We start from the raw sequence: 26,563 nt of genomic DNA, 5'->3' as shown, positions 1-26,563 counted from the left end.
ACCATGCTTAGACTTTGCTTTCTGTAGACCAGGGACCTTCCTTTCCTCTCTCTAGGTACTCTTCCTGTGTGCTCACAGAGCATGTGTTGTAGTATTTATCACACTGTTATGATTATGATATGATATTTTAGTTCGCTCCTTGAGCAGCTCTTAAGATCTTTGTGGGCAGGGGCTATATCTGAATCACTTATTTCCCCGTTGGATAGCACAGTGCTTGTCACCAAAGGGCTCAGTAATTATTTGTTGAATGAATGAATGTGATTTGGCAACAACCAACATTGAGTGATTTTTATTTAGTTCAAGGATAGAAGAATTAATCAATGTAGAAGTACAATGTAAAGGAAAATTGCGATTCTAGAGAAAGCTATTTTAATGATAGTTGGAAGCCAGTTTGCAAAAGCTTCAAAAGAATGGTGAGCCCACACAACAGCTCATTTCAGGATGCTTGGTGTTTGAGGGAAGTAGCTGTGGGAATTATATAGAGGCCTTAGCAGGGTCAAGTAAGAGTGTTTCTGTAGGTAGATAGTGGGAAGATGGATATCAGATGTTGGGCAGACAAGAGACAAGGCTCAGTGAGGTGGGCCTCATTGTTAGTACACATTCACACGTGCTAGCAGAAACTACCATACCAAAGCAAACACACCACTGGGGCTTTTGCTTTAAACTTTAATGACCACGTACCTAGTTTAACCAGAACAAGATTCTACAGAAAGAGAGAAAAAGTAAAGGATGAATAGCATTCTTTCCCTCTTCTGACCCACAGAAAAAGCAGAATGAATCTGTGTGTGTGAAATCATGGTGGATGGTTTTTGCCTTTTTCTTTGCCTTCACTCTCCTCTTCCCCTTTTCCTTCTCTTCCCTTCTCTTTCCAACACTGAGCCCTCTAGTTTATTGATTGGGTCTCAGAAACCTAAATAGGCTGCCCAGCGCTTTTCTTGGGCTTTCTTGTCTCATTGAGTGGTCCTTCTCTGACACCTTGCTTCTCCCTCATCTGTGTTTCCAGGAACCTTGAGACATTTACACTCCCTAAAAACTTCCTTGCCTTTGGGGCATTCCTCAGGCTATTTCATCTTGCCCACAGGTGTACTTTCATCCCCTGGCCTATGGGATTTGGCACACCCTACCCATTGGTGGCAGCCCATCCTGGCAATTCCCTCATTGTGATTAACCACTCTTATGAGCCTGCTCTAACAGCTGCTTTCTATTCCACTTTTGAGATTTACTGTTTTGCGCTATGTTGTACTGGTCCCCCAAACACAAGGCCCCCATTAATGCCCTGCCTTGTTATCTGCCTCTGTACGCTGTTGGTGCTGCCAAAATCCTGCCAGCCCTGCTTTAAGTTGAGTGTGCCTGCTGTTTGCTTTTCCAGCAGTCATGGAATTTTGTATCCTCCTGAGCTTTGCCTGACTCAGTTGCACTTGGATTATATGCTCCAGGTTTTTATGCTATTCCCTGAGACATCCATAGTGAAGGTTCTGTCATCTTGTTTATCACGTGTTCGAATTTAAAATAGAAGAGACTTTTGGAAATGTTTTTAATTTCTCCAGCATGTTTTTAATGTTTTCGCCACATACAGTATTCTCCCTGCTCAAAGAACTATGTTTTAATTTTCAGGGCATGTCAGCATTTAGGAGTTCATTTAATCAGGAATGATGAGTCTTAGTTTCCTCTGAGATCACATTTGTTCATGTTTTTAAAGCACATGATTTTAGATCAGGTAACCTAAATTTTAAGTCTTCCTATTCTCTATCAGTATTTGTAATAGAAAAAAGAGAGCATTTTAGGCATCCTTTTCTGCTGGAAGAATTTCTCAGACTTGTTATATTAGTTGACTATTTTGTCTGATTCACATAAAGTCTGATGTGCTCTGATTTGAGCTCTCTAAGCAGTGGCAAAATTAGAATAAAATGGTCTCTTAGCTGTAGTCACTGATTGCATTCTTTGTGTGATTTAGTGTATCTAGCCCCAAATACAGCTGTTTTTCCTGGCTCCATAAAATCTTACAAGACACATACTGATTGAAGATTAAATAACGTATAGGTTTACCAGCCAGCATGATTTTACCCATTTTGTTTACCTTTTTATCCACTCAGTCATTCCTTCACACTAAATTCCTTGAATCTTGAGTCTCCTATTTTTAATTATACCATTGTGAGTCACTTTTTTTTTTACACTTTTGGACTCTTTCACAGTAACAGGGAATGCTTTGGGAATTTAAAAATCATTGTCTTTTTTGCATGATATATGACGATAAAGATTTTAAGTTTGCATTTAGAAATTTGGGGTCAATGTATTGTGAAACAAATTTAGTGAATTTCAGCAAATTGTTTAATTTATTTTAAAGACTACATGCATTTAATTTACTTTGAATAGTTATATAAAATATAATTTTACAACAATGAAAATGAAATTTTATCATTTGTGTAAATTCTGTAAGGTTCTACATATAAGATCATATCATTCTGCAGAGATAATTTTAGTTGTTTTTTTTTCTTTCCCATTTGAATGCCTTTAATTCCTTGCTTAATTGTTCTGGCTAGACTTTCCAGTAATACATTGAAAAGAAATGGCAGACTTCTTACTCATTTGGTATGGTATAAATTAGATGGAACATGGATATGAGCATTGAAGTTACAAAGAGCTTGTTTTAAAAGAGATATACTATTCTCCATATTGTGTTTATACAATCATGTTGAACTTCTATCTGTGGTTGATTATGGAAGAGTATGAATTACCCCACCACTTGGTATTAAGGTGGTTAGTTCTGTTGTCAAAGATCTTTGCAAAAAGGGAGGATTAAAATGGGGTCCTGCGACATAACGATGACTAAATGTTGCTTCTTTGTTTTGCAGTTCCAATTCCTGGTAGATTTGATCGGCGAGTATCAGGTATGTGTTCTCTTTCATAACATACTGCCAAAATGCTATTTTAAGATAGTATTATCTTAAATAAAAACACACTGGTCTTTTTAATAAAAAGATAAGTTAACAGCATTCAGAACATTATAAAAAATCACCTGTGATTTCTTCATTCTGTTTCATTTTAAGTTCTGAGTATCTATGTATGTATTTTTATATGGCTATAATTAGTTTGTCTCATTTTTGTCATTAATATTTTCCATGTTCATAATTATGGCTTCTAAAAACTACTTTTCGTATTATTATTTCTGGTTTTCTAGATTATGCTGCCGTTAAGTTCTTGCATACATTTTCGAGTCACTTAAATTATTTCCTTGGTTACAGTGTCAGGAGAGGCATTCCCTAGTCAGAGACTGAGCATTGCCTTTTTCTGTGTATTGCTTTCTAGAGACAGGCTGCAGAATAGGCTACAGGGAGAAATAAATACCTTGCAAAAGCCTCTTTTCCAAAACCATCTCACTAATAAGTAGTGCCTACTCCTTTAGGTTAGATGTAAAATAGTACCTCAGATTGTTTTATTAGGCATTCTTTTGATTATTAAGAAAAATGAATGTTTTCCAAACATGGGACATCTATTTTTATTTTTTTCGTATGGGACTTGTTTGGTAATGTTTTTCCCTTTTATCTGTTATGGTCTAGATTATTTTCTATAAGTTTGAGTAAATTTCTGTCATGATTTTTAACCCTTTGAAAATTTTAATGCTAAGTTTTTCACGTTGGTTGTGCTATATATTTTAATTTTGCTGTTTTTTTATTGACTCAAAACTTTTATTATGTAACTAGTACCTTGAACACTGCTTGGCACATAGCAGGCACTCAGCAAATATTTATTGAGTATATACATCCTCTTCTTTTTCTTTAAAAAAAATTTTTTTTTATTGTGACGTTGGTTAACGAAATCCAGCATTTCAGGTGTACAATTTAACAGTAAGGCATATATATATTGCATTGTATGTTCACCTCCCATAGTTAGATTTCTTTCTGTCACCGCATATTTGACCCTTTTTACCTCATCTACCTCCCTTTTTTCCCCATAATTGCTCCTAAACTGAGAAAGTCCCCTTATTTTCATAGAGCTGATAAATATATTTTATAAAAAATGTTCATATAATTAAAGTGCTTGACTTTTGGATAAATCTAGAGTTTATTTCGTTTTACAGTTAGGATATTAATGTGTTTCAAAATTGCTGTGTAAGTTGTATGTGTTAAATTATTCTTTCATATCACCTTGTTCTGGAAAGGTTTCATATTCGTCCATTTACCCTTTTCTATCATTCATTCCTCTTCTTTGAGAAATTCTGCTAATGTTTTCAGAAAGCCTTTGGTAAGGTTGTACACCAAAGTCTGTTGAAAGGAGATTGAAGAATGTGTTCTTACATATAGACAGTCATTTACAGAAAGAAACTAGAGTAGGGATTAAGGTTGGCACGAGACCCATGAGCGATTATCTCCCATTTCTGTTCATCCCTGCCCCCTTATTTCCCCCAAAGGTTAGTAATACCCTTTGACATCTGTAGGACAGATCTGGGATATGGAGAGTACAGTGAGATCTCTAGAGGTCACAGATGGTGTTAGTTGATGAATTGCTGTTTAGGCTCTCTGTCACTGTGGTTCAGTCCTTGAACTGTGGAGGACTCAGACAAGTATACGTTATTATTCCTCCCCCTTAGATTTTACAATCTTACTGAAGATTTAAAACTTTTTAATATTATTCAGATGTTAAGTGAAAATAAAAGGTTCTTAAAAGAATCCAAAATGATTATGCAGGAGAGGAAATAGCCTGTAGCAATAGCTAACATACAGTCTGTATGCTAGGTGCAGTTTTAAAGTCTTTCTTAATGCCTTCCTTGTATTGTTGAATGTAATTCTTACATTAACACCATGAGGTATGATTATCCCCATTGTATAGATGAGGCAACTGGGGGCAAAGCAGAGGTTAAGTAACTTGCAACAGTCAGGGTGATAAAGTGCCCAAAGGTAGCATGGGTGCTGAATACTACACTTCTCCTCTCTAAGGACCCTGTCTCGTTCTCTCTGGAGCTCTTAGTCTTCAGGTAAATCTTTTGCATTCTAAGCCTGTTCTCTGAGCTCAGCCTTCGTCCATCTTCCTGCTCTGGATGAAGCTTAGCTTACCCTGCAGGCTTCTCGAATGGTGGCTCTTTTCTACCTTCCATGTAACTGACCAGAGATGGGTAAATGTTTCTCTTGCTCCTCATTGCTGCTTCCAAACCATCTCTTTCCCTCTTCCCTAAAATTCTCGGCTTCCAGCCTCACATTGTTATATTCTACCAGCTCCTCCCCGTCCTTGTTTTAGTCATCTAATAATCCCCAGGGTGTTCCTTCTTATTTCCACACAGATTTCCACATTTGTAATATCTGGCCCTTTTGTTTCTCGACCTCCTCTCTTCCAAGGATCTCGTCTTCCACCATACATTCCCATACGTACTCTTCAGACTTTTCATCAGTGATCCCAGTCTTTCATATTTTCTCTCTCCCCAAACCGACATCTCCTCCTCCCTATCCCCATTCTAGCAGATGACCTTTTTCTCTATTAAGTAAGGAAATAGAAGCAACAGAAGAGAATTTCCATAGACTTCCACTACTATTTCTATCCTTCCTCGCCTGCCTATGAATCCAGTGTCCACTGGTACACCAAATCTTATCCCTTCATCCTTCCAGCAGGTACTTCCTCTTTATCCTGCATAATCATTATCCTTCAACTGGATTATTCTTCTCAGCAAAGAAACAAATGGTTGGCTCTTCCTTCTTAAAAAAGAAAATAAAACCTTTTAAACCATTATTTTTTATCCAACCATCACCCTTTTTCTCTCTATATCTTTACAGAAAAACCCCCTTGAAGGAGTTGTCCAAATTTGTTGTTTCTAGTTTATCTTCCATTCTCTTCTGAGCCCATTCTCATCAGGTGTTTGCTCCCATATCTCACCGAAACTGTCTTTGTGGATTGCTTACCCACATTCTTCAGACTTTCATTTGAAAGACATCTTCTCAGACCTTCAGTAAACTTGTCTAAAATATATACACACACACACATACACACAACCTATCTCCCTTTATTTTCTCCTTACTGTTCTTTTTTTTTTAATGCCTACAGCATCTGGTCCTCCTAGATGGTCTTCCATCCAAGTACTAACCAGTCCTGACCCTGCTTAGCTTTCGAGATCAGAGGAGATCGGGCACATTCAGGGTGGCATGGCCGTAGATACTGTTCTATCTTTTTTAATTTATCCGATTTATTACCTAGTTCCCTAGACTAGAATGTAAGCTCCTCTTGGGCAGGGAATTATGTCTGTTTTGTTATTGATGTATAGTTAACACTTGGAAACAATGTCAGTAAATATGGATGGATGGAGGGAAGGGAAGGGAAGGATCAGGAATCAGGAGGAGAAATTATTGTAGGCAGAAAAAAATCTAGAAATATTTCTTGGAGGGAGGCAGCGATTGCACTAGAAGTTGGAAAACATGGTTACTATTTTGGCTAGTACCAAGAAGGAGGCATTCTAGTTGGAAGAATGTCTTAACACCCAAGGAGGAAGGAACTGGACCTGGCTGCTCTGGCTTAGGGGAGGAGATAAAATAAAGTTGGAAAGAGAAGTGGGGAATGGGGTTCCTGAGGTGATCCAAAGACTTCAGCAAAAACTAGTTGTGTGAGGACATATGTGCTGTGTCAGAGACTGCAGAAGAGATTTCAGCGTCTCAGGGTTCTGACATAATCTGGAACATACAGCAGCAGAGGAGAGTGAGCAGTCATTGAGTGTCTCCTGTGAACCCAGCCTTGTGTTTTAAATGTTACCTCCTGTGTTAACTCTTATGTGGTTCTAGTATTCTTATCCCCTCTTACTATTGAAGAGACTAAGGATCAGAGAGAGATGGAGAAAGAACAGGTGAGGGGTGGACGGATCCAGGCTCAACCCTAGCGTGTGGAGCTTCAGAGATGAACCCTGTGCCTTTTGATGCTGCCTCTCCCTTGTAAGCACTGGAATTGAAAAGCTGTGCCTTCCAGGTTCTAAGTTCTAGCAGAAAGTCTCTCTACATCAAGTGAGAAATATATCGAATGAAGAGAGTTTATAAGTTCTTTAAAGGCAGCTTTCTTGAAGTGGTCTTGAATTAGTGTTAACTATCTTGGATTTTGAAATGTTAGTCTGATTCTGTCAATTATAAAACTTCATCCAAAAACACCCTTTCCTTTAATAAATATATATTAAAGCTTCAAAACACATTAATTGGAAATTTGTGTTGGCATCATACTACATTCAGGCAGGGAGTATCTGACTCTGGTGATGACTGTAATACAGTTAACAAAACAGTCTGCTGAGAATCTGGTGCCAGGTCAGACACTCGTAGGCGCCCTTCACCAGACATCCCTGCCTTGTAGGATTTACCTGCTTAAATATACAAATACTGATTTTTGTCTTTATACTCTTTTCACGGTATTCAGTATTTTTCCATCCATACCTGTCTTCTGCTATTATTCCTATTATTTCCATCCATACCTGTCTTCTGCTAAATATTACTAAGCATTATTTAAAATAACTTAGAAGCCCAGTGTTATGGGTTGAATTGTATCCCCTTCAAATTTATATGTTGAGGCCTAACCCCAATATGATTATATGTAGAGGTGGGGTTTTTAAAGAGGTTAATTAAGGGTAAACGAGATCCTAAAGGTGGAGCTCTAACCCAATAAGACGGGAGTCCTTTTAAGAAGAGGAAGAGACATCAGGAGTGCAAGCTCAGAGGAAAGGCCGTGTTAGGACACAGCAAGAAGGAAGGCATCCATCCATCTGCAAGCCAAGGAAGGAGGCCCCAGGAAGCACAAAACCTTCCAGTACCTTGATCTTGGACTTCCAGCCTCTAGAACTGTGAGAAAATAAATTCTCTTGTTTTCGCCACCAGTCTGTGGTATTTTGTTATGGCAGCTTTAGCATGCTAATACACCCAGGCTGTGTCAACTCTTCATGGGGGCTGGCAGGATAGCATAGGGCCTCAGGCCTGTGACCAGGGTTTGTGCTCATTGGTAGAAATGAAAGGGTTTTCTCTCACAAGCACATTTTAATGATTCACATTTCTGGATGAAAGAAGCACCAGATAAAATTTGGAAGAAATTGTGCTGGCTAATCTATTGTCATTTTGTAGTTTCATATTACTGGCTAGTGACATCTGCTGGAGACCTGTGGCAAGACGACTGGCTGTGCTGCTCTTGGTCTTCATTTTCAGTAGGTCTCGAGCGTCTCATGACCCTCCGTGTAGTTCTTGATGCTACATGAGGGGATCATAAAGCCTCCAGGTAATTCGTGCACTGAGACAAGCTCCCCGATGTGTAGAACCGTAAGGAAAACAATCACATAGACTCCTAGAATTGGATTTTTATACAGAAAATGAGAAAAGTCATTTGGGATCAGGACCAGGAAGTAGAAAGGTCGGATATAAACAGAGGAAGAGAGCAAAGGGTGGTGGGTCCACAGCTCAAAACCAGTTTTGAAAAAGACAAAATGTTTTTCCATAAGTAGAAACATTAATAATTTTGATGAAAATAACTACTTTTGTTTAAATCATGGTTCTCTACCTTAAGACTTGAAGACTTTAACATTTAACATTTGCTGCCTCAGTTACATCAATGTCTAAAAATATAAAAATGAGCTAAATTGCTAAAGTTCTTTCCTCTAAAATCAGGAAAAGCAAGCATGGAAATAGGTTCGCCCAAGACAAAATGTCATTATCAGTAAAATTCTGTCAGTCTCATCACTGAAGACTTATTATTTTAAACTTTTTATGTGAGAATTTTCATACAAGGGCAAAACTAGAGAAAGTATAATGCCCATGTACCCATCTATCTCCAAAATGAAAGTTTTTTTAAGTGCATTTTTCTAAGAAGACATTTTGAAGTCGTGAACTAAAGAGTAGCAATTGGAGTAGACTGAACAGAGGTAAAAAAACAAGAATATTTCTGAAGTAGAATTTGATGTATTCATTGGATAAGAGGAGAAAGAAGGAAGTCACGGCGTACTCCAAATTTCTAGTTTAGAAAACTGGACCGATAATGACAACATTAACCATGCTAACACAGAGAACCAAGAAGTTTGCATTTAACATAGTGTTTGGTTAGCTGCCCTCCATGCAGCGCCTCAGCCCCCTACCGGAATACTTGAAGATGAAAAGAATGGCATGGCAGCATTAACACCTAGGAACTCAGGAGTATGGCTGCCTTCATCTTTAGGACAGACAGATCTGGCATAAATGCACCCTGGCTTGGAGAAGGATAATGAGTCATTATCTACACCCCACTGTCACTGGCTCAGCTACCCAGAGCCCATACCAACCAGGGGATGAACACAGCCCTCTCTTCAGACTATCACTTGATGCTGTTGTAGGGGCTAGAATGGTGTCTGTCTTCTTATTCCCTTCTCCCTCATTTTTCTCTAAGGAAGCCAGGTCCCTGTTGGACAGGCAGAGTATTGGTGGCATTACAACACAGGAGGTTTAGTGCACACAGGTAGAATAGGCTGGGCAGGGAAGGGAGTCTTGTCTGTAGGACATGCTGGAGTCTCCATTTCTTGGGTGTTCCATTAGTCAGAATCAATGAGGAAGGGGAAGCTGGGATACAGGTAGACTAGGGGTTCAGTGAGTAAGTGTTTCTGAGAACCCAGGAGTTAACCCGAAAGTCGTATTTATCAGCTTGTCCCCTAGTTGTAGATATAGGATTTTTTAATTCATCACACAAATGAACTGAGTGTAGGGTCAAAAACCATTTATGTCCCTTGCCTGCTAACAAATGAGAAATAAACCCTAGTAAACAATACAGGGCCTATATGGGTGAACTTGGCAGATTTAGGATGGAAGAGGAATGAGATTAGAAAGGTCCACTACAAAATACTCAGAGAGTGCAAAATATCATTGCCTTTATGAATTCTGAATAAAAAAAAAAAAACAAACAAGAAAAGAGTAGGCCAAGATGAAAGAGGAAATGGTCATGATGGCGAAAAGACCGTAAAGAAACTAAACAGTAAACAGGAATTAAATACATAGAGAAGGCCAGGAAAGCAGAATTGTTAAAGGGAAAATCTGTGATAAAGGGCAGCCTTGAAGAAAGGACTGTTGTTGAAAGAGCTGAGATAGAGAATAGAACCAAGATAGTGATAATATTCCTGAAAACCAGAACAAACGGAACGAAATAATAACCGTTATCGTTCAAAGAGTTGGCACTTACTCTCCCCTTACTGTGTGCCAGCTGCTTCCCTACTTGAATCCTTATGACAGTCCTCAGTGGGGCTTCATTCCTGTTTGCTCCGTTATGCAGAGGAGGAGGTAGAGATCTGCCGTTGAGTCTCCAGGCCACACAGCTATTGCAGATAATTGAGAATTTATTAAAAGAGAAATTTCCCCTGCATTGTAAAGAAGGAACAGGTTTGCTGCATTCTGGGCAACATCACTGATCACATCTAGATTGTTCCTGGCAAAACAGTTTTGTTAGTGAGTCAAATAAATTTTTATTCACTAGATAATACATTCTCTCTTTGCTACTAACACCTAAAGGTAAGATATAAATGTGTCATGTACTGACCTTGCCAATCCTAATCCTTAGATTCCATGCTTGTACCCTCTCCAGTGAAAACATCTGTGTGTTTCCTTATTTATTCACTACTGTAATACACACAGAAGAGTTTTGGAATTGCTGTACCACTACCAACCACAGTTCTTTTTTGTCATTGGATTATATCCCACTGAGGGTGGATGGTCAGAGTACTATGTTCAGAAGCTACTTAAAATAACTCTCTTTTCCTTCTCTGTGGTTATGTTATCAGCCTGATGTATAATTAGGTTCATTTGTTTCTTTTTGTATTCAGTTGTAGGGTCCATCCATCCTTATCAATCTAGTTTTTTAAATACATAAAAAATTTAACATGAATTAAATTTCAAAACTGTAAAAAAGAATTTCTTCACAGAAGTTTTATTTCTTTCCAAATACCTTCTTTTTGTGTTTCTGCCTGCCTTCTAGGAAAAATTTTTATTTCTGGTTTATCTTTTTCTTGTTTCCTTTTGGAAAAACAAATAGGTAAAAAAAAGGTATATATAATATATTCGTATGTTTATTTCCCCCTCATTCTCAGCTCTCCTTTCTTATGGAAGTTCTTCCTTATGGCAGACTAGATATACTCTTCACTTTGGGTTTTTTTTTTTTTGCCTTTTTTTTCCCCTAGACCTCACTATTTATTAGCCCATGAAGATCTTCCTCATTCTTTCTTAAAACTGTATTATTCAAGTGGGTACTTACATCATTTCTGATATTTTGCTATCATAAACAATTATTCAGTAAATATTTTTTAAATCCTTGTGTTATGACAAAGACAAGTCCTGTAGGCAGCTAGTACAAACATAGGTCACCTACAAAGAAAATCAAGTTGTTGTTTTTTTTTCAAGTTGGTTTTAAATTGATATAATACTGTGCCTAGAACAGAGCCTGACACATAGTATTTATTTTGTTTAAAATTCATTCTTATTTTTAGGTCATTCATGTACATAATGATGTTGAGCTATTTTAATTGATTATTTTTATAATTATTCCATATCCATATGTATATACTGCATATCTTATGCTTTGTGGTTTTCTATCCCTGCTTCATAACTCAGCAGAGAGGGTTCTCCTAGTTTGTCCTTGCCATTACCCTAGGATTTAGTAGATGATGTATTTTATCATCTCTCTCCTATTTGGGACCACCAGTCCCTAAAGGGCTGGCTTTTCAGCACCTAACAGAATGCCTGTCATCAGTAAGTACTTAATATATTTGTTAGTTGAAAGAAAGGATTAAAAAAATCATTACAGTTAGAGATTTAGCAAAAAGTGACTAAAAGGAAATTATGTTCACTTTCTCTTTTTCTAGTAAAAGCACACATCTGTTTTATTCATTTTGCTTTTTATTTTTTTCTCTCCAAATTTAGTCTGTGCTGAGACCTATAATCCTGATGAGGAAGAGGAAGATACTGATCCAAGGGTAAGAACTGTGGCAGAGGTATTAGGTAGAATTGTTTTATTCCCCACTCCGTCCCCTACTCCTCTACACACCAAATCTAATTATGCTGATAATTAAAATGAATACAAATTAAAATCTCAACAAGATGCCATTCGAAGGATTGGTAAGAAGGGGTGCCTAGCTGGAGCTGTTAAAACCTTCAACATAGTCAAGCCAACTGACTCGGCATTTGCCTGACGAGTTCATTTTTCAGAAACAGTTGGATCCTTCCTAAGGATGTGACAGTGGAGGTCATTACAGTGTTGTAGTAGCGGTCTCTCTTTTTGTTTATTTATTTATTTGTACAAACAATTATATCTGGAAGGATATATCCCAGATGTTAACAGTGATTATGGCAGGGCTGTGGTTGACTTTTGGGTGCTTTTTTTAAAACTCAGGTTTTTAAACTCTTGTACAGTTAACAAATTACTTTTATAAAAGCAACTATGAAGCATCATTTTTAAAAGATTGATGTTACAAAAGAAACTTTAATGATCTTTCAGTATGCCTTAAAATGAGAAGCCTATGAAAGATTTCTGAAGTATTCTAATAATAAAATGCTACCATTGTGTGAATACAATAGACATGTAGATTAAAATTTTTTTTATTCTGGATATTACAAAATTCTCGATGACTTTTAAAAGTTAAAATGGCTTTTTACTAACTTTTTAATGTCATAAATTCAAAATATTTAACACTTGATATGTTTTTTTCTGGGTAGATTAAGTGAGGACTTTTTTTTAGGATGAAGATGATACTTAGGAGCTTGATAAGTCTCTCAATTATAACAACAATACTAGGCAATAATTGTTTTCTTTAATTGAATAAATATTTATTGAATACCTAATAATAGTAGTAGTTTTTGAGCACTGACTGAATGTCAGGTACTGTTTTAAACATTGCATGTATTAACTCATCTAATCCTTAGCACAACTCTAATTTTATAGATACCACTACTACCACCACCAATAATAATGAGTTGTTGATGTTTGAACTCTAGCTTGTATAACCATTGTTTACTTTCCATCTCTGCTTAGATTTTAATAGACAACTCACACTTAGCATGAACCCTTGATTATTTCCCTTTAAACATTCTTCTCCACCCATGGTCTTCTTCAGCTCAATTCATGGCAACTTCCTCCTTCCAGTTGCTCGGGACCAAAATTTTAGTGTTACCCTCAGCCCCTTTGAGTTTTCCATACCCACATTTGATTTTTCAGCAAATCCACTGGGCTCAGTCTTCAGAACATATCCAGAATTCCATTACTTCTCAGCACCTTCGTCACTGCCACCCTGTTCCTAACCACCAGTGTCTGGCACTGGGTGATGATAGTAGTTCCTGGCTTTCACTCTTTCTTCCCTCAAGGCAGTTCTTTACTCAGCAGCTGCTGCGGGCCTTTAAAAACATTAGTCAGATCTCTTTCTTTCCTCAGCCACAACTCTCAAATTGCCCCCATGTCACTAGAAAAAAGTTCCAATTCCGTGACCTACAATGCCCTCTGTGATTTGGGCATCATCCCCACCCACCCCTTCAACCTGGTCTTATCCTGATCTTTCCCCCTTGCTCTGCTTCAATCACACCTGTCTCCTGGTTATTTCTCAGATTTGCTCTTCACCTCCCATAAGGCTTTGTTTTTACTTGATGGTTCCGTCTGCTTGAGGTGCTTTTCCCACAGACGATCCACATGACTCACTCCCTCAGGTTGTCCTCACTTCCTTCTCAGCACCGTCGCATCTGGACACCCACACACACTTTTTAACATTCTTCTCAGCTTTATTTTTCTCCTTGGCCTTGTCACTCTTCATCATATTTTATGTATTGACTGTGAGCACAGATATTTTTGTTTGTTTTCACAGCTGTGTCCCCAGAGGTAGGACAGTGCCTGGCACCTCGTAGATTTGAATGAACAAATCTATAACCCTCTGCTTTACAGATGAGAACTCTGAGGCTCCGGGGGGTAGCTGACTTACTGGCAGCCGCAGAGCCAGTGGGTGGCTCCGGGGTAGGCGCTCTTACTCTGACATATTCCCCTCCATGACAAAGGCACTGCTTAGTATTTGCATAGAATTAAAATTATAGTAAACATTCTCTTAATTTTTTCCGTTTTTAAGGAAAAAGATATATACCAATTTGTAAATAGGATTTTTAAAAGAAATAAAAAATTTTCTTGGTTTTGTTTGGCTTGACAGGTGATCCATCCTAAAACTGATCAACAGAGATGCAGACTTCAGGATGCTTGCAAAGATATTCTCCTTTTCAAAAATCTTGATCAGGTAATGTTGATTTAAAAAAACATTTTTTTTCCACTTACATTTGAATTCAGTATTATATTAGTTTCAGGTGTACAACATTGTGGTTAGACATTTATATAACTTATGAAGTGATCGCCCCCATAAGTCTAGGACACACTTGGCACCATACATAGTTATTACAATATTATTGACTATATTCCTTATGCTGTACTTTACATCCCTGTGCCTATTTTGTTAAATGCCAATTTGTGTTAATTCTTTCACCTTTTTTACCTAGCTACTTAATCTCCCTCCCATCTGGCAACTGTCAGTTTCTTCTCTGTATCTGTGAGTCTGTTTCTGTTCTGTTTTTTGATTTTAGATTCCACAAATGAGTGAAATCATAGGTTATTTGTCTTTCTCTGATTTATTTCACTTAGCATAATACCCTCTAGGTCCATCCATGTTGTCACAAGTAACATTAGTTTTTAAAATATTTTTGTCTTTAGCTTTTTTCCTGTTTGTCATTTAAACAGTTTTTAGTGTCTTAGCCAGCTATATAAGGCATAAAACTTTAGAGTCATCTTACTTATGAATGTTTGCATTCTGTTGACCATCATAACCCATGATTAGCTTTTCAGATGACTTTAGTATTTCTCAGAACGGCTTTGGCACTTCCTCCAAAACAGTACCATTTGAGGACTATACAGTTTGGTCATGTAAAAAGGAAATGCTCAGGTTTGCATTACCCTGGCTTAGTTTGAAGAGTTTGAATTCATGCTGCAGAATAATTTCTCCAAAGATGCCAGTGTGGAGTTCTCTTCATCAGTATCAGTTAACCCACTGGAAGTGTGTGACTGCTTCTCAGACCTTAGGTGTGGGGCAGCTCTTGTGATTACTTCTCAGTGAGGACTTCAGATGTGGGGTGCACACAGAGTGGTATTTATCTGCAGGGCCCTGGCATAGAGACCTCTGCCTGGACTTGTCTTCCGTTCCTTGGTGGAGATAGAGAACAGGGGCTACCTCCTGAAGACAGAATCTTCAAATTTCCTGTTTCTCTTTTACTTTGAGGGCCACACTCTGAAGCCACATGAATGGCTGAGGTGTTGGGCCTACTGGAGAATCCCCGAATGTGCAGAAATAGGAAGGATGGGATTAGATTTCTCTTGCTACCCAGCTCCTGCAAGTAAGTCTTCTGAAGACACCTCTATAGCCTATCCTGGGAAGCCGGCTGGTCAAACATGAGTTCGTGATTATTTAGTCAAGGGAAGCAACCATCCCTGGTGTCTATAAACCAGTCTATTTGGTAGCTGTGTGGTTACAGGAATGTCTAGAATTGTAATGAGTTTTATTAGTCTCAGGCTGGATAAAGCAAAACAAGGACAATGAGCTCAAGGAAAGGCTGGTTGTGAGAAATACTGGTCTCTGTCAGCTCTTTTCTCTGGAAGGCCCATCTATATCAATGGAAAGGGGACTTGCTTCTTTATCTACTGTGAATAAAACCTCTTGTAAATTTAATACCATCAGATGTTCTAAGAGAAGTTGCTATGTAAAATTTTCAGAGTTTTCTTAATGTTGGAAAATGCCATTTTACCGTTTTAGTGTTGAAAATTACTGAATTTTCTGATTTAATTATTTTAAAAATATTTTTGTCATGGAAATATTCAAATACAACAAAGTTGAAAGCATTTTATGGATTACGCATTTATTCACTGCCTTGATAAACATTTTACCATGTTTGCTACATTATATTACCATCTACCCATTCCTCAGCAAAGGGGTTGGCAAACCTTTTCTTAAAGAACCAGATAGTAAATATTTCTGTCTCAACTACTCAACTCTGTTATTGTAGTCGGAGAGCAGCTGTAGATAATCCATAATTGAAAGGTTGTAGTTATGTTCCAATAAAACATTATTTACAAAATCAGGTGGCCGTTTGCTGGCTCCTGCAATAACCCATCTTATTTTGGGGGGTGTATTTTATTTTATTTATTTATTTTTTATTTTAATTAGTTTCAAGTATACAGCACATTGGTTAGACATTTACATAGTTTATAAAACAATACCCCTAATTGCTCCTACTCTCCTCTGGTTTTCCACCTTGCCAATATATTAATGCTAACTACCTTCCTTAGTCCATGCTCCCCATCCCCGTGACCATCTATCAACAACTAATTTGTACTTCTTTAATCCTTCACCCCATTCTCCCAGCCCCCCAACCCCCCTCCCCTCTGTCTGTCACTAAATTGTCCACTATATGTGTGAGTCTGTTTTGATTAGTTTGTTCTTTTTGTTCTTTAGATTCCGCATGTTAAGTGAAATATGGAAGGTGTATTTTAGAGTAAATTGCAGATATCAGTATATTTTTTCTTATATACTTTAGCATGCTTTTCATGAACTAGAGTTCAATATTCGTTTGTAATTTTTTAATGTAAAGTATGCATTTGCTGAGGTTTGACAAATGCATACACTTAGCAATCCAAACTCCTGTCAAGATATAAAACATGGCCACCACTCCAGAAAGTTCCCTTATGCCCCTTCATGATTAATACTTGCCTCTTTCCCCCGCAGAGGCAATTACTATTTTGATTTATTCTACAGTAAAATTCTTTGTCTGTTCTAGGATTTCATATAAATGGAACCATGCAGTATGTACTCTTTTGTGTAAGACTTCTTTCACTCAGCACAGTATTTTTTTAATGTTCATCCATGTTGCATATTTTAGTTCATTCCTTTTTCTTTTTTCACTTTTTATTTTGAACTAGTTTTAAACTCAGAAAAAACGTATCCAAAAAGTAGAGATTCCATATATTCCTTAATCAGCTTCCCCCAATATTAACATCTGCATAAATTTAGTAATGTTATCAAAACCAGGAAATTAGTGTTGTTACAATACTATTAAACTACAAACCTTATGCAGATTTTACTACTTTTTCACTAATTTTTTTTTCTGGTTAAGGATCTAATCCAGAAGCCCATGTTGCTGTGAGTTGTTATCTCTCCTTAGTCTCCAATCTGTGACAGTTTTCAGTTCTTTCTAGCCTTTCATGATATTGGCACTTTGAAAAGTACTGGTTAGTTATCTTATAGAATGTACCTCGGTTTGAATTTGCCTGATGTTTCTTCATGATTGGCATGTGGTTATACATTTTTGACCAGACTAACACACAAATTATAGTGTTCTTAGAGCATCGTATCAAGGGGTCCGTGATGTCTGTATGTTTTATTGCTGGTGATGTTAGTTCATTCTTTTTTATTGCTGAGTAGTATTCTGTTACATAAAAATACCAGTTTGCCTAATCGTTTTTCTGTTAATGGGCACCTGGTCTGTTTCTCGTTTTTAGCTCTTGTGAATAATGCTGTGAACATTTTACACAAGTCTTTTTGTGAACTTTTTTCCCCATTTCTCTTCAGTAAAATACCTGAGGGCAAAATTGCTGAGTCATAGGATAGGTATGTGTTTGATTTTCTAAAAATCTGCCACATCTTTTTCAAAATGGTTGTACCATTTTGTATTCCTTCAACAGTATATGAGATTCCCAGTTGCTCCATATTCTTACCAACATTTGATGTTGCCTATCTTCTTAAATGTTAGCCATTCTGATGAGTGTATTTGTTTCAATTTTTAAAAATTTATTTCCCAAGTTTCTGTTTTTAATTTTCAAATTTACAAAAAAAAGTCAAAAGAATAGTATTTGAACACTCACATACCCTTTACCTAGACTGACCGGTTGTTAGCATTTTGCCACATTTACTCCTCTCGTGTGTGAATGTACACACACATATAAGTGCATATAAATAGCTTTTTCCTCATGTTCTGAGCCATTTATGAATATGTTTATGACATTATGACTCTTTGCCACTAAATACCTTAAGAACAAGGATATTTTCCTACATTAACACAATGCTATTATTAAACCCAAGAAATTTAACATTGGTGTAATAATATTATATAACATACAGTCGTATTCAGATTTTCCCAGTAAAGTTCTCTATAGCTTTTTTGTTTTATTTTTTAATCCTGAATCACGTGTTTTTGGTTGTCATGGTGTCATTTTAGTTCCCTCTAACCTACAATGCTCCCCTGGTACCTTATTCTCTATCTCATGGCACTGATTTTTTTTAAAGAGTCCAGGCTAAAAGAAGAAGAGTTACTCAGAACAAGAGGCTGCCAATGGACAGCCCACAGGCCACGTACAGCCAGGTGTACATGTGTATATTTGGTCTGTATTGTCCATGAAAATTTGAATTTGTTACCTGTACAGTCACGTATTACTTAGTGACAGGAAAACATTCTGAGAAAGTGCAGCATTAGGTGATTTTGTCGTTATGGAAACATAATGTGCTTGCACAAACCTAGAAAGTGTAGCCTACTATACACCTAAGCTATGTGGTATAGCCTGTTGCTCCTAGGCTACAAACCTGTGCAGCATATTACTGTACTGAATATTGTAAGCACTTGTAACAGTGGTATTTGTGTATCTAAGTATATCTAAACAGCAGGTGACTAAATCATGCACGGGAGAAAATGATGCAATGAAGAGACCCAGTAAACAAGAGATGTATGAAGCTGCTGCCAGCATAACACAGCATACTGTGTTACAACAAACTTTCTTCTTACAAGTAGAAAGAGAACACTCCTAACAGTAAAAAATAGAGTATAATAAATCCATAAACCAGTGACATAGTTGTTTATTATCAGGTATTATGTACTGCACATAATTGTACGTGCTATACAGCTGGCAGCATCACCACAAACACATGAGTAATGCGTTGCGCTACCATGTTGACAGAGCTACAGCCTCGCTAAGTAATAGGAATTTTTCAACTCCATTATAATCGTGTGGGGCCACCATTGTATATGTAGTCCTTCGTTGACCAAACGTTGTTCTGTGGCACATGGCTGTATTTGAACATGAGATTTCTGGCAGCACTAGTCTCACATTCCACATGACTGTGGATGGGACATTAGTAGCAAGCCTATCTTTTCAGTATTTGTCAGTTTGTACAGTATACAACACACATGGAACTGTGGAATTAAAGAGATGCTTTTTGATGATACTCAGGTATTTTAGATAGCGTGGTAACACCGACAGAACACCAAGTCACATGGAATTGTGCAGCAATAAAATTATCCCTTGCCAGATGTTCAGTCCATATTCCTCCAAAGAGAAACTCTTTCTTTGAGTTGGTGTTCTTTAGTGCCCCCTGACAATCCGTGATCTCCCTGCCTGACAGTGAGGTGAGACCCTAGCCCTAGACTGAGACTACTGTTTTGTTAAAATTTATTAGCTTTGTTTGTCGCCAGTATACTTATTGGTACAATTACCTTCTGGTAATGGCAGGGAATGTTGGTAAGTAAGTAATTTACGTGTTGTATATAAATGGCTGAGCAGTATTAGTTGTCTGACGATAGATCTAATTTATTGAGTACCTTTTGTGTAATAAATACTTTCCTTAGATTTTTCTCTAGTCACAAAAATTGATGCATGAGAAATTTTTTATTAACTCCCTTTTTACATATGAAAAGATTGAGGCTCAGAGGGGTGAAGCGATGTGCTTGGCTGGTCAGAGCAGTTGTATAGCTAACCTCTGAAGCCATCCCAGCTCCTTAGAGCTGATGATCCTCTTAAGATTAACAATTGTAGGAAGGTGGCATCATACAGTTTTACACATGACATAGTGGAGCAATCAAGCCAGTGACAGTCATGTGGGTATGGCTGGGAGAACGTGCACCGTGATTTCGATACCTATTTTTGCTTAAATTATGGAACGTTTTTTCAAAGCAGTACTACCTCAAAAAACTTGGCAACTATGCTGTGTACATGAAGGTACAAAGCTGCGTGGTCACAGGAAAGCATTTGTTTCAGACACGTAGATTTCCGCTCGAACAGTTTGATTTGGAGACTTCCGTCAAGTTACAAACTGAGATAAACATAGTCATTTTTTTTTCCAGCAAATGTCAAAGCCATCTTTTCTCCTTGTGCGTACCCTGCAGGAACAGCTTTCTCAAGTCCTCGATGCCATGTTTGAAAGGACAGTCAAAGTCGATGAGCATGTTATTGACCAAGGAGACGACGGAGACAACTTTTATGTCATAGAACGGTAGGAGATGGAGCTTTGCAGTTGTGCGGCCACACTTAGGATTTATGATTCAGGACAAGCGCTTTACGCTGTGCTTTGTTCAGCCCCGAGAGGACTTAGCCAAGTGAACAAGCTTCCTAAAGCTCATCCCACTCTGTCTACGGCATGCCCCTCTCTGTCCAGTGCTGTTTCGAGTCAGTACAGCTCATACTTGGGTTGCCACTATGTACAGTAGAGCGTCTCCTTTACGATGAGGTGTGATGTGCTTTATGAACGTGTTATTTGCCAGTGTTCAAGTAAACTGGCTTCCTGAAAAATAGCCGTGACACTGCTGTGCTCTGGATCTTTCAGTCCCAGCCTAACTCTACTCACGAGTACACTGCCTCCACCTCCATGCTCCTGGCCTCTTCTGGCTCCGTTCCAGATACAAGTCGTGTTGGGAAATATGAACTGTGTGGGTTTGACCTGCTTGCCTTCGTGTGTCCTAACTTCTTGAGCTGGTAGTATCATCTGGGAGGCTCCTCGTGACCCCCTTGTCAGTCCTGAAAAGAACACCTTCACCAGAGTTTAAGATAAATAAGACGTTGCCTCACCCAATAACTTCTGTTATTTTCCATTATTTTCTTTTGAAGTAATTTCAGAGTTATAGAAATGTTCTTATAAACAAATAGTATAAAAAATTCTTATAAACCTAGGTTCCCCAGGTTAATGTGTTACCACATATGCCTTATTAGGTGTCTAAGAGTCAACTGCAGGTATAATGCCCTTTTATCTCTGAATACTTCATTGTGTATTTCCTAAAAATAGGACATTCTTTTATGTAAGTATAGAACAATTATGAAAATTAGAAATAAACATTTATACAGTACTGTCTACTATACAGACTTATTCAAATTTTCCCAAATGTTTCCTGGTTTTTGAGGGTCTCTTAATCTCCATCAAGGTTCAGTTGGTTCACTGTCTTGTCAAAAGTCTTTGTTCGTTCAAATTGTTGAACAGAAAACGTTCTCACTTGGGTAACCTTTGGGTTCTTGATATTTGTGACAGTATTGTAAGTAGAAGAAATGTTTTATTTAAAGAGTAAAGATAATACAAATAATATCTTCTTAAAGACTGTTTTACTTTTATCTGTTATGCTCATGCTTTCTACATAGAATTCTATAAGTAGTGACAGAATAATTTTTTAAGGTATATCACCACCTCCAGCAGCTACCTTTCCCCCTTGCTCTGCCATGTTTCCCCCACCAACTCAGGAATCCCAGTAGGTACCTACAGCCTGAGAAACAAGCACCCACACACACATATCCATAGCCTAAAGCTTCAGAATGGTTTGTTACATGTGTGAATGAGAAAGATTAACTTTTGTATGCTATGAAAGTGCTTATTAACAAGTCAGAAAGATATCATTCAAGTAAAAAGATATATTGTTCCTGACCTCAGAAAACTCATTATCTAGTTGGAGAGACAGACCCTTAAACAGATAATTATTACATAATGTAACAACAGTGATAAAAATATGTCTCATTATTTAGAAGAGGACCTGAGTGAGAGAGGTTAGGAAAGACCGCTTTGCGGCTGCCTGAAATGGTTTGTGTTAATTCCCCAAATTAAGCAGCTAGTGTCTCCTGGAGGAGAGACGAAAAACACGTAAGTGGGTCTACTCTGAATCTTGCTTCCCCTTCGTAGCCTCATAACATTTGCATTGTCCAGCAGGTCTACTACACGTTAGTGGCCCTGTTGAGTGGTGAGCTCCTTTAAGAGCAGGGTTGGTGCCATGTAACTGATAGTCGAGTGATTGGCTTTATTCTCTGCTTCTTGTGTAACATATGCCACCTGGTGAATTTATCAGACAAGCAGAGACTCTATAGGAAATTTAGAAAATAAAAAAATTAAAATAGGGAAAAAAGTAATTTAGCCATAATTTCATTACCAGAATATATCCTTCCTTCCCCCTCCACCTTCCCTGAGCTTTACTGTTGAGGTCAGATCCATTATCTCAAATTTGGTTTAGATGTCGAGACTGATGATACCAAACAAACAGTAAGAGAATGAAAAGGTTTCTTACTCAGATAAAGAGGCTTTTTAGGGAGAGCAGGGTAGGCTCCCAAAAGGTCCAAAAATGACTTGAGACAGCAGGGAGGAGGGACTGGCTTGGAATTTCATGGTGGTGAGAAGGTGGGGCTGGGGCGGGGATTCTCTCTCTGTGTATGGGCTGGCACTTGTTTGAATTTCTCATCAGTGCCAAAGAAGGGAGCACCAAGGCTTTGTTATCAGCTTTTCCAGGTGCGAGACAGAAAAGTAAGGAGGATCGAAGTGGTCGGGCTTGAAAGCTAACACAATCAAACATCAAAAATGGAGCTGACTCTATTGCATTTGCATATATATACTTTTTATGTTGGGTCATACATTGTTGTGTGGCCTGATATTTACAATCTATTTTAAGTAGTTTGCCATGGGATGCAGTATTATTCTATGTCATCATTTATACAGACCGTACAATCTGAATATAGACATATATTTGACCTATCTCCTATTGTTAGCAGATTAAATTACAATTTTTGCTGTTATAAATATTACTTGATGAGCATCCCTGCAGTTAAATCTTTTTTCAGTATCTTCGATTATCTCCTTTAGAATGCCTACTAGAAATGGAATTGCTGTGTTAAAGGGTCTCTTTAAGGAATTTGCTATATGTTGTTAATGATCTTGCAGAAACTAGGGTACATTTACATTTGCCTCAGTGGTGTATTTATTGAGAGTTCCTATTTCTCTAAATGCTTGTCGGTTCTGAATATTATTATTTAGCAACCATTATCAACAGATAGAAATTTTATTTTTTTGGTTTCTTTATTTTAATCAGTTCTACATCCTAGTTTTCAACAGACTACAAAAGAAAACCCATACAGTCATTTCAATACCAGCAGAAAATGGATGTGACAAAATTCGGCACATTTTCTTGATAAAAACTCTCTGCAAACTAGGAACAGAGGGACTTTTTTCCAACCTGATTAAAGGCATTTATAAAAAACCTACAGCTAACATACTTAATGGTGGAAAATTTAATGTTTTCTCCTTAAAAGGACGTCTGCTCTCACCTCTTCTATTCGATACCGTACGTAGGTCCTAGCCAATGCAATAAGGAAAAGAAAAAGTGGGAGAGAAGGAGAGATGGAGGGCATCTAGATTGGAAAGGAAGAAGTAAAACTGTCTTTGTTTGCAGATGACATGACCCTCTAGAAAATTCCAAGAGTGCTACAAAAAAGCTACTAGAACTGGTATTTGAGTTTAGCAAGGTCATAGAATACAAAGTCTAAATGCAAAAATCTGTTGAGAATCCCCTATAACAACATTTTATATCATACGTACCTTCTATTTGTGTACCAACTGCCAGTTCTTAAATTTATTATTAGAAGTAATAAATAAAATTGTTTCTCGTTATACTTTCAGGGGAACTTATGATATTTTAGTGTCAAAAGATAATCAAACCCGCTCTGTTGGTCAGTATGACAACCGTGGCAGTTTTGGAGAACTAGCTCTGATGTACAACACCCCAAGAGCTGCTACCATTGTCGCCACTTCAGAAGGCTCCCTTTGGGGACTGGTGAGTTGGAGAAATGGTTCCCCTTGCATGGCACAGTGTTAATTCCGCTTACTTCTGGGTTTCTATCCTTGGGCTGTTGGTTAACACTATATTTTATAGCCAGTTATCTGAAAGATATTGTGAAAGGTCTTGTACCAATGTATTTTTTTATTTCTCTAAAATGATTTGTCAATAAACTGTTTACTCCAAATAACAGGGAAAAAATTGGGTCTTCTGACCTTGCAGTCATGTCAGCTCTTATTGCATTTTCTGTTTGTTTTTATGGCACAAATTGTCGGGGGTGATAGGGGGGTAGGGAGGTGGCAGATAACTTTACTCTCTATGTAAGAAACAGCCTAGGAAAATAAGTGTCATCGAATGCTCTGCCAACAGTGTTTTTCCTCCTCAGCTGTCCAGGACTAATGTTCAGCCATCCACTTGTGCATTGGTCCATGCCAAATCCAGTAATTTAGATGACTAGAAAGACTGATAGCTGTATTCTGGGAAAGAATTTTCCTAGGCACAGCACAACTGTGTTCCCTCTTCTTTATTATACATGACCCACCTTGCTTCCTTCAGCATCAAGCCTTCAAAATATGTAACTTTCTTCGTTCTTAAACAAAATAATCATCCTCTTGTACAGATTCCAGATTTCACTTTTAAAATGTTGACATCTATAATAATTTGTTTCTGTTTACCTTACAAGCAGAATTACATGTGTACCACAGAATTATCAACATATTTCTTCAGATGAAATCACGTTTTAAAGATATAGCACTTCACTGTGATTTAAGAAGAATTAAGAATGCTCCTGAGAAATGAGTGATACAGTGGCTTAAGAATAGATCACACGCTCTGGGGACTCAGTGATTGAAAAACTCAAGGTTGGATCAGTAAATAATGGACGAAAATAAACTCAGTTTTAAAATGCATTGATGCCAACTACTAGTCCAGGCTAAGATAGAATAACCCCATTCCTCACTACTCTTCTCCCTTAAAACTAAAAAACTCTAGGTATCATACAACTAACTAATGTAGGGAGATCCTAAAAGATGGAAAGGAGAAGGCAGACTGGCTAGGATCTCAGGACTTAAGGAAGGACATGATAGCGAGTTCCCTGGGTTTTCTTATTGCTTTCTATATATCCCAGATGGGGTCCTGGAAAAGCCTACAACCCAGATCCAACAACAGGTACATATTAAAATAACCCCAAGAAAAGTCTGCCTCCCTAGGAAAAGGGCAGCCAAGTAGAACAGAAAGCCATTTTTTTTTTAAAATAATGCCACCTTACTCCAGCCAAATACAAAAGGAAAAACTGCTTCTGTCTCCCCACAGTGTCACTGGGGCTTAGCAGAAAGCTAGAGTTCCAGCCTGACCCAGCAGCAGAGAGGCAAAATGAGGTGATGTGCGGTATTGCTAATTGGCACTCCACTTTCCCTGCCATGGTAGTGTCATTGGGGTTCAGGAGGGAGGTGATTGTGCACTCCTAAACAGGGTGACAGCCTACACAAAAAATAAGATGAAATAGGATACAGAGTTTCACAACATAGTACCCAAAATGTTCAGGATACAATAGAACATCACTTGTGAGACCAAGAACAAGGACGTTCTCAACTTGAATGAGAAATACAATTAACAGATGCCAACAAGAAGATGGCACAGATATTGGAAGTAGCTGACAAGGATTTTGAAAGCAGCCATCATAAAAATTCAACAAGCAATTTTGAACACACTGAAAACAAATGGAAAAACAAACAAACAAAAAACCACAAGGTCTCAGTAGAGAACTAGAAGACAGAAAGAAGATCCGAATGGAAATTTTAGAACTGGGAAATACAGTAACCAAAATAAAAACTCACTGGATGGGCTCAATCGCAGAACGAATATGAGCGAGGAAAGATCAATGAACTTAAAGATAGAACAATAGAAATTACCCAGTCTGGAAAAAAACAGACTGAAATGAAGTGAACAGAGCCCGTGGGATAATACCAAAAGATACAGTATTTGTATCAGAGTCCCAGAAGGTGAAGAGAAAGAGTATAGAGCTAAAAAATTATTCAAAGAAATAATTGTAAACTTTCCAGATTTGGTGAAAGATACTAAACCTACAGATTCAAGAAGCCGAGTGAACTTCAAAATGGATAAACCCAAAGAAATCTATGCCAGGACACATCATACTCAAATTTCAGAAAAGAACTAAAGACAAAAAAAAAAAAAAAAAAAAATTGAAAGCAGCTAGAGAGAAACAATGCATACCTGTAGGAGAACAACAGTTTGGATGACACCTGATTTCCTATCCATGGAGGCCAGAAGGAAGTGGCACAGCATTTTTCAAGTACTGAAAGAGAACTGTCAACTCAGAATCCTACACCTAGTGAGACTATCCTTCAAGAATGAAGATATTCTCAGATAAAAGAAAACTAAGAGACTATTACCTGCAGGCCTACTTTAAAAGAAGTTCTTCATACAGAAAGGAAATAAAGAAATTTGGAACATTAATAATGAAGAAAGAACAACAGAAAGAGCAAATACATGGGAAGATAAAAAGGGCATCCTCCTCTTGAGTTTTCTAAATCATTTTAGATGGTTGAAACAAAACTTACATTGTCTACGTGGTCCCCAGTATATGCAGAGGAAGTATTTAAGACAATTGTAATCTAAAGTGGGGAAAGTAAAGAGGCCTAAATGGAAGGAAAGCTTCTACACTCTACTCAAACTACTAAAAT

General features: G+C 37.7%; 1 protein-coding gene and 1 pseudogene across 2 annotated transcripts in view; one reads left to right on the top strand and one right to left on the bottom strand.

Annotated features, from left to right (window-relative positions):
* The window catches only part of PRKAR2A (protein kinase cAMP-dependent type II regulatory subunit alpha), a 97,848-nt gene that overhangs the window by 25,012 nt on the left and 46,273 nt on the right, over window positions 1-26,563 (top strand). For both annotated transcript variants that reach the window (XM_011375383.2, XM_011375382.2), the window contains exons 2-6: window positions 2,853-2,888; window positions 11,871-11,923; window positions 14,132-14,215; window positions 20,172-20,278; window positions 23,705-23,858. In XM_011375383.2, the coding sequence (XP_011373685.1) occupies window positions 2,853-2,888; window positions 11,871-11,923; window positions 14,132-14,215; window positions 20,172-20,278; window positions 23,705-23,858 (434 nt within the window). The remainder of the gene's footprint in view (window positions 1-2,852; window positions 2,889-11,870; window positions 11,924-14,131; window positions 14,216-20,171; window positions 20,279-23,704; window positions 23,859-26,563) is intronic.
* LOC111729605 lies at window positions 6,022-6,140 on the bottom strand (annotated as a pseudogene).

The sequence above is a fragment of the Pteropus vampyrus genome, unplaced genomic scaffold (assembly GCF_000151845.1).
Source record: "Pteropus vampyrus isolate Shadow unplaced genomic scaffold, Pvam_2.0 Scaffold271, whole genome shotgun sequence".
NCBI lineage: Eukaryota > Metazoa > Chordata > Mammalia > Chiroptera > Pteropodidae > Pteropus > Pteropus vampyrus.
Note: the sequence above shows the minus strand (reverse complement) of the source record. Positions and strands in the feature narration are given on the sequence as shown.